Raw genomic sequence first — 17,063 nt, 5'->3', positions numbered from 1 at the left:
AGCCAGTGTCACCTCCCTGCCGACAATTTTTTTTTCACCTTTTCTCTCTCCTTGTCTCTTCTATTTACCGACCAACTATCCACTTTCTCACTGAGCTACACACTTGAATGATGCATAAATTGTATATTGGTTTCCTGGGGCAATAGTTAGATGTCTTTCCTGCACAGGTACAAAGTGGCTTCCTTGGGAGGTGTGCTGTGCTTTGTTCTTCCTGTGACCAATCTTCCCTAGGGCCTGAGCTGAGCTCAGCATAGTGGTAAAGATGTGTACTCTTCGAGTAACGTCCATGGATAGTAGAACTTTGGGGATTAAAATAACAGCAACCCAACCCAAAAGGGGAGTTTATCATGAAGATATGAGACTATTTCACAGAACCAAAAGATGAGAAGGTTATTTGTCCCCAGATACTACGTGGAACCTGGGGCTCCAATGCCAACAGGACTCTCTGTGTGTGTCTTACCTTTACTTAACTCTGCTTTATTATTCTCTCTTTTTGCAAACTAGCTTCTGCTTTTGCTAGCAGGTGATGAAACAAGGGTCTAACAGCCTCTGAGTTTGAATCCTTGAATCCAAGCGTCCAGAGAAAGACTGCCTTGGCCCAATCCTCAATACCAGAAGACAGACTTAATTATCATTTTGGGCCAACGGTTCATCCCTGGACCAATAAAATGTGGTCAGACACGGAATGATATTTTACTCTATTATTTTTCTGGGGTAATCATTTGGATGGAGGGTGGTAGGAAGGGACTATTGCCTAGAGGAGTTTGGCTAGACAGATAAAAGAGTGGATGTTTGGTACACTGCATACAGGTACAGAGGTGAATAGTCTATAAGTCCTTTCCCACATGTTATCTCATGTGAATCTCATGATAGGCAAGACAGGTACTACTGGTACACAACCTACAGAGGAAGGCATTGACATGCTTCCAGAAACTAAGGGACACATGCAAGATTCACAGGTAAGTACTAAATCCTCCTTCCACTGTTTAACAAAACTCAGCTTTCAAAATGTTCCTGAAATCCCACCACCTTTTCAAGGTTGTGAATGGGAGAGTAACACTACTTGCTCTCCTGTTAGTTTGGCTTTTCTAGAAAAAAAGAGAAGTCCCAGGGAAGTATAGTTTCAGAGAAGCAGGAATGAGGGAAAAGGTGAATGAGACAGAGAAAGAGGAGAGGTAATATAAGGGGGTGAGTTCTGAGTGGGTCCCAACCCGGAAATAAGCTGATTGGTTTGTACCATAGGCTATTTTCAGAGAGGCTGTTTGAAGCTACTGTGTGTTTGAGGGGCAGGGGAGGAAAGGAATAAAACTGCTTCCACAGCAGCATCAAAGCTCAGGCCCCAGGGCATTAACTCACCAACACTTACTATTGTAAATGCTTGGGGACATAGAAGAGGCTTCTGGACAGCACAGAAGCCCTGAGGTAGGACACAAGGTATTATCAGGTTACAGAGGAGGGAGTGACATGAGAAACTAGGGGCAGCCACAGAGGGGGTCTGGTGGGCCCAGAAAGCTAGGCTCCACCATGTCATGACCTTTGGCTACAAAGGTGGTGAGAACCCTCCTCTCTATGGCCTGCAAGAATGCAGTTGGTGCCAAGGCATCTTCCAGAGAGTCTGAAGTAACAGTCCAGGAACACGGAACAGCTGGTCACGTGATCTGGAGTCAGGATGGTGACATATGCTCACTGATGAAGACTCACTTCAATGACACCTCCTCTCCCCCACCCCAGAATTGACCAATCCCTTCTTTATGCCCATACTATTCTTCATATGAGTCTAGCATGGATATGTAAACATTAACACAATTATTTGGATTTTTTTCCTCTCCTAGAGAAGATTTTTTTTTTTTGAGGTTGGAGTAACGTTGATTCATTAATTCAATAGTTTCTTGAGTGCCTATTATGTGCTGCGCACTGTTTTACATGCTAGGGATAGAATAGTGGATAAAATAGACACAAATCTTTAACTCTTTGAAGCTTACATTTTAGTATGTGTGTTGGGGGGAGACCAATAAAGAAATAAGTAAAATACATATTGTTGATGGGGACAAAATGCTTTGGAGAATGGAAGAGTGAGTGTTGTAGATTAACTATGGTGGCCAGGGAAGGGATCACCGAGAGAGTGACATTCAGGAAACAGCAGACATGGATTTCTGTGGGAAAAGAGTTCCAGGGATGGAGAAAAGCAAGTGCAAAGGCTGTAAGGCATGTTTGGTGTGTCTCAGGAAGGGCAGGAGGCCGGTGTGACCGAAGCAGAGGAACGGACAGCACAAAGTAGCTGAGTCAGAGAGTTAACACAGAGCCAAATAGCACAGGACATTGTAATGACTTTGCTTCCACTTGGGGAGCGATGAGGACGAAGCAGGGCTTTCAGCACAGGACTGATCGACTTACATTTCAATAGGATTGCTCTGGCTGAGAAAAGACTAGAGAGGGACAGGGGTTGAAACTGGGAGTTAGGAGGTTACTGGGGTGACAAGGGGGGGGTGGAATGCTGGATGCTTGTACCAAGATGGTAGCAGGAGTGGTGAGAGATGGTGAGATTATGGTTTAAAACTGGTGTTGACAAAATTTGTGATGGATTAGAAGGGAGGTATGAGAGAGAGAAGGGAAAAAAATGACTACAGTTTTGGCTTGAGCCAAGACTATGGGAGGAAGAGATTTTAGGGGAAGATTAGTAGTTTGGTCATTAGTAGTTTTTAGATATCCAAGAGGAATTGTTAAATTGACAGTAGATTCAGGAGTCAGATGTTCTGGGAAAAGTTCATGACTGGAGATATAAATGTGGGAGCTATTACTATTTTAGTATTTTAAATACTAGTTTAGTAGTATTTTACTACTAGTACTATTTAGTATACCAAAAAGTTGTTTAGTGTTTTGAAATAGCTATTAGCTATTTTAATGACAGATGGGATAGAGACTGGATAAAATACCAAACGAATGAGTGCAGATAGAAAAGTGAAGAGGACAAAAGACTGACTCCTAGGCTACTCCAACCTCCATGGGTTAGCAAAGTGAGGAATAACTAGGAAGGGGACTGAGCAGAAATGGCCATGAGGGAGGAAGATATCCAGAAGAGTATGGTTTCTGGAAGCCAGGCAAGAATGTTTCAAGAGCAACTGAGCCAAATGCTACTGACAGAGGTATTGAGAATTGCTATGAACCGAATGCTGCATCCTCCCAAAGTTCATATGCTGAAATCCTAATTCCCAATGTAATGGTATTTGGAGATGGAGCCTTCAGGAGGTAATTAGCTCATAATGATAGAGCCCCCATAAATGGGATCAGTGCCCTCAGGAGAAGATATAAGAGAGCTTGCTTCCTCTCTCTCTGCTCTCTGCCATGTGTGGATACAACAATAAAACAGCTGTCTGCAAACCAGGAAGAGGACCCTTGCCAGGTTGGATCTGCTGGCACCCTGATCTTGGACTTTGCAGCCTCCAGAACTGTGAGAAATACATTCTGTTGTTTAAGCGGCCCAGTCTAAGCAGCCTGAACTAAGGCAAGAATTGACTTTTGTGCTTAGCAGCATGAATATCATTGGTGACCTTGAGTAGTTTCAGTGCAGTGGAGGCAAATGCCCAAACGGAAGTTCAAATGAGAACAAGAGGAGAGAAATTGGAAGCAATGGTATAGAGTTTTGCTTTAAAGGAAAGGAGTGAAAAGAGGGTGGTAACTGGAGGGGAAGGAAGAGTAAAGAAACTGTGTGTGCGTGTGTGTGTGTGTGTGTGTGTGTGTGTATGCCCATTGAAAAGATCCAGTAGCACTTACTGGCAGAACCATGCAGAAAATGAATAATTGTGAGAAAAATGAACAAAACACGCCCTGGAACCAGGTCTACATAGGCCACTGAACTAATCCATATATGGTTCCTGTATCAATGGGAATGCGTATTATGGAAAGAAAGGTGCCTGGGTTAGGCTTCACAGGCCGAATGCCTTAAAGGTTTCAGATTCAAAAGGCAGAAAATAATGAGCCTGTCAAGTAGTAGAGCGGAGATTCTCTCATGATCTATAAAGTCAAAATATGGTCTAGCAGCATTTTCAGAGAGCTAAGTTGAGGGGGCGGTTTCACTGAATGCTGCAGTTGCTATCATCAAATAGCAATTAGTAATCAAATAGCAATTCAGTGCCCAGTTTCTTGTACCACCTCATAAATCAAAATAGAGGGCCTTATTCCCTGGGGGAGCCGCTTTGATGAGACGCAGTAGTACAAGGAGCCCGGAAGGTCAAAGATGGGGGAAAGACAGGCATGGGGCCGAGGCAGAGGCTCTTGCCACACCACCCTGCCCCAGTTCCTGATTTTCTCTCTGCTTCTCCAAGCAATGGGGTAGACGGTCCTTTCCCTCCCACTTCTTCTTCCTTTGCTCTATGCGCCCCCTACTTCTCCTTTTGGTGTTCTCTTGCAGTGCAGGACTGGTTCAGAAGCTGAGCCTTGGCCACTACCTGGCTCCCCACCGCCTCCGGGCGCACGGGAAGAGGACTGAGAACCCTGAAACTCCGGTGGGGCAGGAGTCAGCGTTCTGAGCATGTGCGGGCAAGCAGGGGACTAGGGCGGATTTTGGGGGCCGGCTCCAGGACGCTGCCCTGAGCGCAAAGCGAGAGCGCAGCGAGCGCAGGGCCGGACAGCACTGCCCGGAGCAGTGCCCTGCGGCCAGGGCGCAGTGGCGGCGCCCTGCCCTCCGGGCGTGGGCGAGCTGGCCGCGTGTGCCTGGCTGCTTGACGCGACGACCAGCCAATCAGGGCGAGCGGCCCGGGCTGCCATGTGACAGCGAGGCGGCCCCTTTCCCCAGCGCGGCCAGAGGGAGGAGAGAACCGGGGCTCGCCGCGAGCCTTCGAGAGCAGCAGCCGCGGAGGCGGCGGCGGCGGCGGGCGGGAGCGGCGGCGGCGGCGGCGGCACAGGCTCGGGGCTATCCGGGCGCGCATCCCCGGGCGCCCTGCGCGGCGGAGAGCTTGGCGGGCCGCGGGAGCCGCGGGACAGGAGTGGACAAAGCAAGATGGCAGGGATCTTAGCCTGGTTCTGGAACGAGAGGTTTTGGCTCCCGCACAATGTCACCTGGGCGGACCTGAAGAACACGGAGGAAGCCACCTTCCCGCAGGCTGAGGACCTCTATCTCGCCTTCCCCCTGGCCTTCTGCATCTTCATGGTGCGGCTCATCTTCGAGAGGTAAGAAGGGCTGGAGCACCTCCTCCCCTCCCCCTGCACACACACACGCGCGCACACACACTCGCGCGCACACGCACACTCGCGTGCTATGTGGCGCACGCCCCCGCGCCCCCAGCGCTCGCGTTCACGCCTCCCAACCTTTGTGTTTGGGGAAGGGCTGCTGACCCCTCTGCCCGGCTTGCTTTCTGGGAGCCAAAGAAGGTCTGGCTTGCCTGCAGATTTCCTCTCGGGCCGCGGAGCGTTAGGGTCGCCTCCCCTAGTCCACCATGGCCCGACTCCCTCCTCGCGGTGAGGGCAGGCGAACAAAGGTGAGCGGTGGCCGTCCGCGGGACTCGCCGCACTCCGCGGGACTCGCCCCTGTCCACCAGCGCGGCACGCGGCGCTGCCAGGCAGGGCTTCCCAGCCGAGGCTCACCGACACCCACCTGACAGCCAGGAACGTTCAGGACGCGCCGCCGGGAGGGAGGAAGAACCGCTCACACTTGCAACCTTTACACTCTGGCATAAGGGTTGTAGTGACTGTGCTTCAGAAGAATACGCCAGGGACTCCTTGGCTTCTGGTCGCTATTTGGTTTCCAGCCTTGACACTAAGTATCAGGCCCACTGTGCTGGGAAGTAGGTGACAATAGCACTCCAGCTCATTAGTGGTTTCTTTAAAAGAGGACTTGGCAGGATGGGTACATAGCTTGCAAAATGGTGATATTAAATTGATAGCTGTGTCCTAGGAATAATCATAAACTTTTTTTTTGTGGCATCAGAACACACTTAAAATTTTGAAGAATGGTCATATAATTGTTCGTATAGTTCCTCGATTTGGTTGGATATCTCCATTATGGCACACACAAACTTGTGTTATTCTCATTGAATCAGTTTTAGTCACTAAACTAGATTTTGCCTGCCAAGCATTCTCTGGGTGCTATTGAAAAAAACCAGGATTGCAGCACACACTTTTTCGCAACAGAAAACATCATCTTCCCCTTCTTTTTACCCATCCCTCCTCCCACCTAATTCATCGGTAAAGGCTGAATTTCTTAGATCACGAAGTAGAGTTTAGATTCCATTTCTCACTTCCATTCCACCTCTCTGTCCCCGCCTCCAGCTCACCTTGATTTTGTTTCTGTTATCTTGTTTGCTGTTTCTGTTTGCCTAAAACCACTACTGAGGGTGGCAGAATGTGTCTTTTGTGCCATTTGCAAGTGCAAATGGCTACAAAGCTTCATGGAAAGAAAAAAGAATATCTTTTGTTTAAGGAAGGTGTATTTTTCAATGGGCAATACTGTTACTTGAGACAAAGTCAGCGGGTCACATGCAGAAATTGGCTTACACAAAGGAATAGACTACTATTTTAAAATGATTTGGAGTCCAATACAGATATGTCATTGATCTTATCTTGAGCTGAGACTTACTGTGAAAAAAGTGGGTGTGTTTGCAGGTTCAGAGTTACTTCTAGAGCAAATCTTTACTTATGGAAAATATGAACTCATATCTAATCTTGCAGTCTCCAAAGGCGGGCTCTCAGGAACCGCAGGTTGTTCTATGTTGGCACATAGTGGAAGATCCACATACAGTTGCAGAGTGCCATCGGATAGATTCTGTCTGGTAAATTCCGGCTGTGCTCACATTTAGATAGCTAATGTATTTGAAAGAGATGTGCAGTCTTATGTTTTGGAGAACAAAAGCATAACCTACTGTATGCAGAAAGCTGCATTTTCCTGACATCCTTCTTCCCTGTGCTGATTCCAGGCTATTCATTAGTTGAAAAAAATTAATTTATTGGAGAATGGAGATAGCTTTGTACTCAGACTCTCTCTGCCTTTAAAAAAAAAAAGACCACTAATGTAATAGTTGAAAACTGAAAGTTCATTTTTCCTCTTCCTGAACCTTTTTTCTTCCTTCGCGTAATTCCATGACTTGATTTACAGTTTACACAAAGAAGTCAGCTGCTTTCAACTGTCAGTCACAGCAGGTGTCCTTATATTGATGCGTACAGAGTTGGTCATTTTCCTTCAGATCATTGATTCAAGTAGAAGAGTTTTAATGGCCTATATGGAAAGTGAAGATTTGTGGTTAATGTTGAGAATACTAATCCAATATGGCACACATACCACAGGATGCTACTGATTTTTGGAAAGGTGTATAGTTTGGTTCTTCCTATAGTAGTGACAGCTCTGTCTTTATTAATCATTCAGGCTCTCTTAGGTTTCCAAAAATCCCGGGGTATAGTTATATCCAGAGTTAGAAGTTCTGCATGTTTCTCCTCTTCTCAAACCTAAATGACACATTCTGGGAACCAATCTATAATCTTCATTTCAGTAGCATCCATCAAGGGCCTGAATCAATACAACTGAACCAGCTAATATTGTTATCACGGATAGAATTCACTTTCAGTATCCTTCTAACATTTTATGCATAATTTTTCTTTTTCAGTATTCTATAATGTATCACATGATTTAAAGAAGCCTGTTGTGAATCCCTTTATAAAATGAAATGCTTTTTGTAATAGCAATAATTCCTTTGAGATTCTATTCCTTTTATGCTTCTATTGTCACATATTTCAAAGCTGAGAACATATCTAGGAAATACCTGGTTATCTAAGATTTTTATTTTACACTAAATGAGGTCAGTAATGTCTTACTGAGGCTAAAATTGTGAATTTGCATGCCTTTTACTCAGTTTTATGTACTTCTTTCTGTAAAGAGAAACACTAAAGGATTGACTGAATTGGGCTTTGCTCAATTGAACAGGCCTATCATTTAGTTTTCACCCTTGCTCTTGGAGTGTTGACAGTAGAGGCCTTCATGGCCAGAATATGCCACTTTGTAGGAACATATGGGCAGCAATATGGAAGCCCAGCATGGTTGGTTAAAAATGGAGCAGCCTAAGGTCAATGACTTTGGCCAAGTCTCTGAATAGCCCAAAGGTTGGTGGTTTTTAGCCTAGCCTTGATACTACACTTAACGTCAGTACAGATGAGATGCTACTTGACTGACAGAGTGAAGTATCTGTTGTTTAAAAACACAACTGGATGGTTTCTCTTAGGATGAAAATTACAGCATATCCATTACATTATGTTGTTGACTTGATGACAAAGAACAGAATATTATTTAATAATATAACATTATTATCTATTTGATGAATTTTCTTGACTTAATGCTCGTTTAGGCTCAGTAAGCCATTCTCAGGACTTTTAATAAATGCTTCTTCCAACTTCACTTTTTCAAAAATGTATTTTGCTGTGGTATTCATAAGTGTGGGATTTCTGCTGAATCTCTGTTTGAAATAAAAATTCCTTGAGTTATTGTTACAAATGGTAACTTTAATGCATTTTCTTCCCTGAGGATTTAGGAGAAAGATGCAGAAAGTATTAATTGGGAATCAGAACACTCAAATTCTATCAAAACTTACCTTCACACTGGGGCAGCCTTGTAATTTATCTCCACTTATTTTCTCATGTATACAGTGAAGCAAATGGCCTGTGTAATCTGAGGTTGCTTTCACCCTCCCAATTCTCTCATTCCTGTGAGTCTTCTGTATTTGAAGATTACTAATTATTATTTCAGGAAACTTTGAAGCAGGCCAAATGTCATTTTTGTGGCAGGCAGAAATAAATCCTCTAAGAATAAAGAGATTTTTTTTTCCCATGGAAATATTCTAGTCAATGGTTTTGTATATTGTATTTTTCAATTGTATTTTGAGTTAAAAGAATCACTTGAGCTGTTATCATTTGTGCTCCAAAAAGTTATAATATTTCAGAATAACCAACAAGGAAGATTCTGCAGAGAAAGCAGTTGTTCCCTTTTTGAAGGCCTCTTTTAAATGAAACCCAGAGTAGACCTGGCACCTCTTGTGATGACTGGGTGAGAATGAGAAGCTCATTCCTGTCAGGTTGGATTTCAGAATGCCAAGGTATGTGAGGAGTGTCATCTTTCAGGAGGCCAATACCAAACAGTCTTGGCTTGGGCTTATTCAGCCCAAGAGTGATTTGCTGCCCCCAAATCTTCAAGAAACAACAGTGTCACAAAAGAGGGTAAAAAGGGAGGGAGAGAGAGACAGACAGAAAGAGAGAGAGAGAGAGAGAGAGAGAATGAGAATGTGTTCCTAGTCATTAAGGGAAAAGAAGAGGAGCGAATGGTTGCCAGGAAAAAGTGGGGTATCAGGCGAGGTTCATTACTTAAAGAATTTCTTGCTAGATGTTCCTATAATGTACCTTGTAATGAAGAGATTGATATCATCAGATATACTTTAAAGGAGTTTTTTTTAACAATTTGCATACAGACGTGGTTTTTCGCATGCAATCATTGCTGAATATTAAACTCTATAAAAGTACCTTATTTAGCTTGTTAAATGATGGTGTGATTGATTCAGATTAAAACTATGGATACCTGCTCCGCCAGAGACTAGTGTACAAGGTAAGAGTTGGGTTCAGACACAAGTAGGTTGCTTTCTATAGTTTCTGACTGGAATAGGAAAATTGAATTAAGGTGGATGTTTTGTTGGAACACAACCTGAAATCAAAGAGATGATATTCTTTGCAGAACTTTAGTATAGCTTTCTCTTCTAGCAAAATGAAAGGTTTGCATTTACAGGGTGCAGTAGTTTGGCTATTTTAATAGGTTGATTTGTGAGTAAAAGGCATAGCATTCCTCTTAATGGGCAGTGACTTAGAAGGCAGGGAAGGTAGGGGAGATAACTTTAAATTATCACAATGACTTAATATCATCAAGTATTATTAAATTAATACCCTGAGTTTACTTATGACTTTTTTGTTGGAGACACCTGAATTCTCTATGGACAGGGGTGGATAGTTTTCTCCTGGATTCTTAGTTTGTAAGGTATTTCAGAAGTGGTTGGTCTTCCCTGATGGCGAAGGGTGGTGGAAGGAAAATGGAGTTTCACATGAATTTTTTCCATCAGTATACCAGTCTCATGGCTTTATGAGACATCACTGCACCTTCCTTAGGCTTTCCTTGTGTATTTTATTTTATTTTACTTCATTTTTGAGACAGGGTCTTGCTTTGTTGCCTGGACTAGAGTGTAGCGATGTCACCATGGCTCACTGCAACCTCAAACTCCTGGCCTCGAGCAATCCTCTTGCCTCAGCCTCTCCAGTAGCTGGGACTACAGGTGTGTTCCACCACACCCAGCTAATTAAAATATTTTTTGTAGAGATGAGGTCTTACTATGTTGCTCAGGCTGAACTCAAACTCCTGGCCTTAAGCAATCCTCCCACCTTGGCCTTGCACAGTGCTAGGGTTACAGTTGAGAGCCCGACCTTCCTCATGTATTTTACTCACCTGATTAAACCTTGTTGGTGAGCACTAGAATCTAGGTCCATGTCATATATTGAAGGTTTCAAAGGTTTATTACATACACCTACATTTTCTTCCTCTATCACCAGGTGAAAACAGATTTTCTATTTATTTCTTACAAAGTCAGGACTCTCAAATTTTTCTTGTTTTTTTCCCCCTTCCATCTCTTTTTGATCAGTTCATTTCTTAAACACTTTTGAGTCAAGAAATGGAGTTCCAGATTTTGTTTGCCAGTGACTAGTCGTGTCACTTTATGTATCTTAGGAAACATTTTTCCTTGATTTTTTTTAAAGGTAATCCAGATTGCCTCTTCTTGTGTAAAGATCCTTTTATATCAGTGATGCCCCGAGAATCTTTATTCCTAAGATTTTATTCTTTGCTTTCTTCCCCATATCCTTTTTAAATTATTTCATTGTCTTTTTCTTTGTGTCACTCTTTCCTGACACCATCACCTTTATTGACTGCTCCAAACACCTATGCTATGGCATGACTGAACACAAAAGGATGATTCTTGCGCAGTGTCTTTTTGGGATATCTCATTAGTAATGCTGTGGATGACTGCATGCCTGGGGCACATGGTCTGAAGCTTTGCCTTAGTGTTTACCATCTATTTTGTTTGATGTTTGAGTATTGTGAATGACAGCCATTTTACCGAATAAGTTTTTAAATTTTGAAAATAATAGCAACAACTAATATTTATTCCCTAATGACCTTATTACTTTACACAGTTTACTTTATTTAATTCCCCCTCAAGTCCTGGGAGGTAGATAGTAATTTTTACCCAGTTTTACAGATAAAACTAAGGATTGAGAATTTAGGAAATGCACCTGACTTTTTACAACTTAAAATAGCAATGTAAGCATTTGGAACTAGGTTTCTTGACCTAATAATTTTGGTGATCTTCTATTTTAAAGTAAATATCATGAAATCATACTATATATGTTTATATGCAGCCTTATGCCATTTAATGCTATAATCTGAACATTTTGCATGTAATTAAACTTGTTCACAAATATTTTCAATGGCTGTACATTATTCTATGCTGTGGATATACCATAATTTACTTAACTGGTCCCTATGTTTTTGTGGACATTTAGGCTATTTCCAGTATATATGTGTGTATATATATATATCTTTTAATTCTTGATGATTTCCCAAGGAATGTTTCCTAGAAGTGGCATTTCTAAGCCCAAAAGGGTAAATATCTTGGTGTTCTTGATAACTGCCAAATTATCCAGAAATTATACCCATTTGCACCTCCTTATCAGAATGCAGATTATCATCATTTGAAAAAATTTTTACTTTGAAAGAAATGTTACTGTTGTAATGTGTGTTTTTATATTACTCATGATGAACTTATTTCAAATATTTATTAATCATTGGTATTTCACTTTCTGTGAATTCATGTATATTTTCCTATTGGGATAAGGAGATGCAGTTTTATCTTTTTCTTGTAGGAAAGTAGTAGCGTTCTTTTTTTTTTGTTGTTATTTTTATTTTTAATGCAGAATGGTTTTGTCTTGGTCTGTTTCATGGTACATATTTGTACTCTTTTCTTTGTCTCCTACTTCTCCCCCATAAACTAAGTCACCATCATCAGGAAGAAAGCTGCTTAGATTCTGCACAGTGGAAGGGATGCATTCAGGAGGATGATGTAAATGATATCCATGCTTTATTACAGAGGGCTGGGAGAAAGACAGAGGCATCAAGAATGAATGGGTTTTAATGGTGATCTGCACCTGTTGTATTTTCCTGGATAGAGCTAGAACCCATTCTACTAAGTGAAGTATCCCAAGAATGGAAAAATAAGCACCACATGTACTCACCATCAAATTGGTTTCACTGATCAACACCTAAGTGCACATATAGGAATAACGTTAATCGGGTGTTGGGCAGATGGGAGCGGGGAGGAGGGGATGGGTCTATACATACATACTGAGTGCGATGTGCACCATCTGGGGGATGGACATGCTTGAAGCTCTCACTCAAGGTGGGGATGGGAGGCAAGGGCAATATATGTAACCTAAACATTTGTACCCCCATAATATACTGAAATAAAAAAAAAAGAATGAATGGGTTTTTATGAAGGAAAAATCAGGGATGGAGCACAAATTCTTTCAAATTATCTTTCTGAACTTTTGGTTAAAAATGACTTACTGGACTAATCATTAGGGAAATATAAATTAAAACAACAATGAGGCCAGATGTGGTGGCTCACACCTGTAATCCCAACACTTTGAGAGGCCAAAGTGGGAGGATTGCTTCAGGCCAGGAGTTTGTGATCAGCCTGGGCAACATAGCAAGACCCTGTCTCTTTAAAAAAATTTAAAAATTAGCGGGGTGTGATGGTGCACGCCTGTAATCCCAGCTACTCAGTAGGTTGAGGCAGGAGGATCCCTTGAGTGCAGAAATTCAAGGCTGTAGAGAGCTATGATCGTGCCACTGCACTCCAGACCTAGAAGACAGAACAAGAGACCCTGTCTCTAAAAACCAAAAAACAAAAAACGCTTGCACCACAAGCAACAATGAATATATCACCTTATACCTATTAGGATGGCTGCTATCAAAACAAACAAATAAACAAAGCAAACAGAGAACAACAAGTATTGGCTAGAAGGAGGGCAAATTAGATCCCTTGTACACTGGTGGTAGGAATGTAAAATGGTGCAGCAGCTATGGAAAACAGTATAGAGGTTCCTCAAAAAATTAAGAATATTATTACCATATGACACAACAATTCTGCCTCTGGGTATATACCCAGAAGAATTGAAATCAAGGTCTCAAAAGAGGTATTTGTACACTCATGTTCATAGCAGCATTATTCACAATAGCCAAAAGGTAGAAGCAATGTGGTATGTACTAAGCAATATGTCTTAGTCTGTTCACGTTGCTATAACAAAATACCACAGATCGAGTAATTCACAAACAGCAGAAATTTATTGCTCACAGTTCTGGAGGCTGGGAAGTCCAAGATCAAATTGCCAGCAGATTTGCTATCTGGTGAGGGCCAACATTCTGGGTCACACATGGTGCCTTCTCATGTCCTCACATCCTGATAGGGGCAGGGCAGCTCTTGGGGCCTCTTTTATCAGGGCCTTAATCCTAGCCCTCGGGCCTTGTGACCTAATCTCTTCCCACAGGCCCCACCTCCTATCACATCCTATCTCACTGGTAATTAGGTTTCAGCATATGAAGTGTGGCAAGATACAACATTCAGAACATGGCAACACACAGTGGAATATTATTCATCATTTAAAAGGAAGGAAATTCTTCAATGACATGGATGAGCCTTCAATATATTATGCTTAGTGAAATAAGCCGGTCACAAACAGGCAAGTATTGCATGATTCCACTTACTATGAGTGAACCTAGGTACCTCTATGAGGTACCTAGAGCAGTCAGATTTATGGAGACAGACAGATAGTAGAATGATGATTGCCAGGGGCTGGGAGCTGGCACAGAGTTTGAGTTTTGACAGATGAAAAGAGTTCTGGATGATGGTGGTTGCACAACAATGTGAATGTACTCAACGACATAGAACTGTCCGCTTAAAAATGGTTATGATGATAAATGTTATGTTAGTTTATTTCACCACAGTTAAAAATAAATAATAGGTTTATTGACTTTTTAAAAAAAGTCACTTACTAGAAATAACTGGCTTCATTTTCTAGGCTTGACAGTTTTCTAGTTAGGAACTAACATCCCAGTCCTCTTGATCTCAGTTGCATCAAACACTGCCTTTTCTTTTTTTTTTTTTTAATGTCTAATTCCTTTCAGATCTAGGAGAACCCCTTTTCTTTCCAGAATCTTCTGGCATGGGTGTGTGGGCGGCGAAGATTTAAAAATCCAGAAAGCACTTAAGTATCTTGGGGATTTTTTGGAAGGCACTTGAACCAAACAACTTACTTCAAGTCCATTTGTTAATATGACCATTTAATAATAGTAAACTGACATGTATAGAAAAGAACAAAATGTCTTTGGAAAAGCACTTCGCATAGTGTCACGGGATCCCTAGGATTAGAGTGAAGGCATCCTGCTGAGTACACAATCCATTTAAAGCAAACCAGGATAATGGGACAAAATTCTTACAAGGGAAGTGGCCTAGGCCACGCATACATCCTGTGGAAGCTTTGGATGGGTTAAGATCAGATTTGACCCTCTTACCTCCCTTTCACTGTAACTTTACAAGCATTTTATAAGCGAATGATTGAGACATTTGAATACTTGAAGCTGATTTTTCTCAAAGACTGCATATTATAAAGACAGATTGTAAGCATTGGCAGGTACATATTAGTGAATATTCATTTTTTAAAGTTTATTCTAATGCTTTGTCATTGTATAAAATGCTTTCCATAACTCATCTGTGAGAATATTTGAGCATTTTTTTTTTTTAAGGAGAACTTTCTTTTCCTCACTACTGGCCTTCAAAATGGACTTCTCTTGGGCGACTGCTGCTAGCTGTTCGTATTTTTGCCTTTATTAACTCAGAATAGGATTGTGGGGCTTGATTTTGGCAGAAGTGGGGTTAGAGATACACAAATGGTTTTTAGCAGGAGAGATACATTCCTTTTCTAGGTAACGTTTTTTCACACAGTGACCTAGGAATATCATTTGTTTGTCACTTGCCATTGTCTGCATAAATGTCACATCTTATCTTTGAGGTTTTCAGGTTACAAAGCTATTGTTGCTGTCCTGAAACTGTGATTAAGACTGTATTTTCTTTCTTCCTTTCTTTTCCTCTATCCTTCCACCTCCCTCTTTTCCTCCCTTGTTTCTTACTGTCATTGGTACAGATCTTTTAAAGACACAGGGATGTCCTTAGAGAAGAGGAACAGCACTGAGTTAGGAGTGGGGGAGGGGATTAAGAAAACCATCTGAAATCTTGTCCAGGGACACAGTTTGGCAAGTAGCAGAGTAAACCCTGCCAGCTAGTCTAAGTGGCTCTGTAGATCTTGTTTTAATGGATCACCATTTCAAAGCAGAATAAAGACTTGGTGGTTTACTGAGAGTGGCAGTTTTGGACACAATAGCTTGAGTGAAGGAAAATTGAGAAAGGAGCAATCAGTCATTTAGGGATTACGGAGATAGGGAGACTAACAGGGCTTTCTGTGTCAGTGGGTGTGTGTATATCTTTGAGTGCATGGGTAGGCTTGATGGTGATAGTGCATTTGAATTATATTCCTGCTTTGTACATTTAGTGTAATTAATTAAAAATGTATATTCCTAATCAGAATTAAAAGGAAAATGGATGGGATATCCGAAAGATCGAAACCTAGGTTTCAATCCAAATGCTGCCCTTTATCAGCTATGCAGTAGTAAGCAACGTACTCTCTGAACTTTGGTGTCTTCACTTGTAAAACAGGGAGTATGCCCACTTTGCAATAGTGGGAGATTCTGGGAAAATACATTTAAACGGGATTCAGTAAAAACTGTCCCTTAAAAACACATGTTGTATAGAAACTAATTGATACTAGAGTACAAATAATGTGCTGGGCGTGTGTGGAGGGGTGAGGTGTGGAGAGAGGGTGCAGCCTGTGGAAGCAGTAGGGCCTGTTTATATATTTGATCATGGAACTGGAGGATTTACTTGTTCTGTTGAAGAGTAAATATTTAGAGTTTTAGACAGGCCTCGAAGCCCCAGTCTGTGGCACTGTGCCTGCTGAGGGAGGAGAATGCTTCTAAGCCTTTTCTTCTCAACTCTTAGGGATGTGGATTGCATGCCAGGGACCTGCTCCTATTTGGTGGCAGAAAATCATTTCTGAGGGTGGGGTGTTAAACAAGTGACGGGCCGCTGTGTGCCACTGGGAGCCTGGCCCCTGCCCTGGCTTCTGTGCCTTTGGAGAAAGCCCTGGAAAGATGGTCTCCCTCTAGGTGGAGTTTTCTAAGGAAGCTGTGTTTCAGTGAAATATGCAAATATTTATGCAAATATCCCCACCTACCTCCCACCCCCTATCTGGCCCTGATGGTCCTTTTTTATTGCACACAGTTTCAAGGGAAAATTGATTGGGTATTCAACCACCGGCAGACATCACCATTGGCAGACATCACTTTTGGCATTTGTATTGATTTAAGACCTGGGCTGCATTCCGGGTCTGCCACCTGCTAGCTACAGGTCTAGGAGCAAATTACTTCACCTTTCCAAGGTTAGTTTCCATCTGAGACTCACAGAGTTGCTGTGAAGATTAAATGAGATAATACCTGCATTGGGTTCAGGGCAGTGCCTAGCTCATTGAAGCAGTGATTACTTGTTCTTCAGGTTTATTCAAGGTGTATGCACATGCACACACAGTCACTTCCTGAGTATTTCTAGAAGTGAGACTTTATAGGCCTTTTATGTCAAAACTCTATACTGGCTTCTGAAACCCTTTACTGGCATTAACTTTATGTCATGGACATTTATGAGGACCCCATTCCTGTATGATATAGACTCTTATTTTCAGTGGTTGGGGTTGCTGGTGCAGTCATTTCAGTTTTACTTTCCTTATTATTTTTCTTCTTCTCTCTCTTTTCTTTTTCCTCCAAGGAAGATTCTGATTCTTCCAGTTATGGCTGGCAGAAAACAACCCTAGCAGCTTAGTGAAGAACTGGG

General features: G+C 42.1%; 1 protein-coding gene across 2 annotated transcripts in view; it reads left to right on the top strand.

Moving 5' to 3' along the window:
- Positions 1-4,898: 4,898 nt before the first annotated feature.
- The window catches only part of CERS6 (ceramide synthase 6), a 261,277-nt gene continuing 249,112 nt past the window's right edge, over positions 4,899-17,063 (top strand). For both annotated transcript variants that reach the window (XM_069494452.1, XM_069494528.1), the window contains exon 1: positions 4,899-5,166. In XM_069494452.1, the coding sequence (XP_069350553.1) occupies positions 4,997-5,166 (170 nt within the window). In that variant the 5' untranslated portion in view covers positions 4,899-4,996. The remainder of the gene's footprint in view (positions 5,167-17,063) is intronic.

This window comes from Eulemur rufifrons, chromosome 1 (genome assembly GCF_041146395.1).
Source record: "Eulemur rufifrons isolate Redbay chromosome 1, OSU_ERuf_1, whole genome shotgun sequence".
Lineage (NCBI taxonomy): Eukaryota > Metazoa > Chordata > Mammalia > Primates > Lemuridae > Eulemur > Eulemur rufifrons.
Note: the sequence above shows the minus strand (reverse complement) of the source record. Positions and strands in the feature narration are given on the sequence as shown.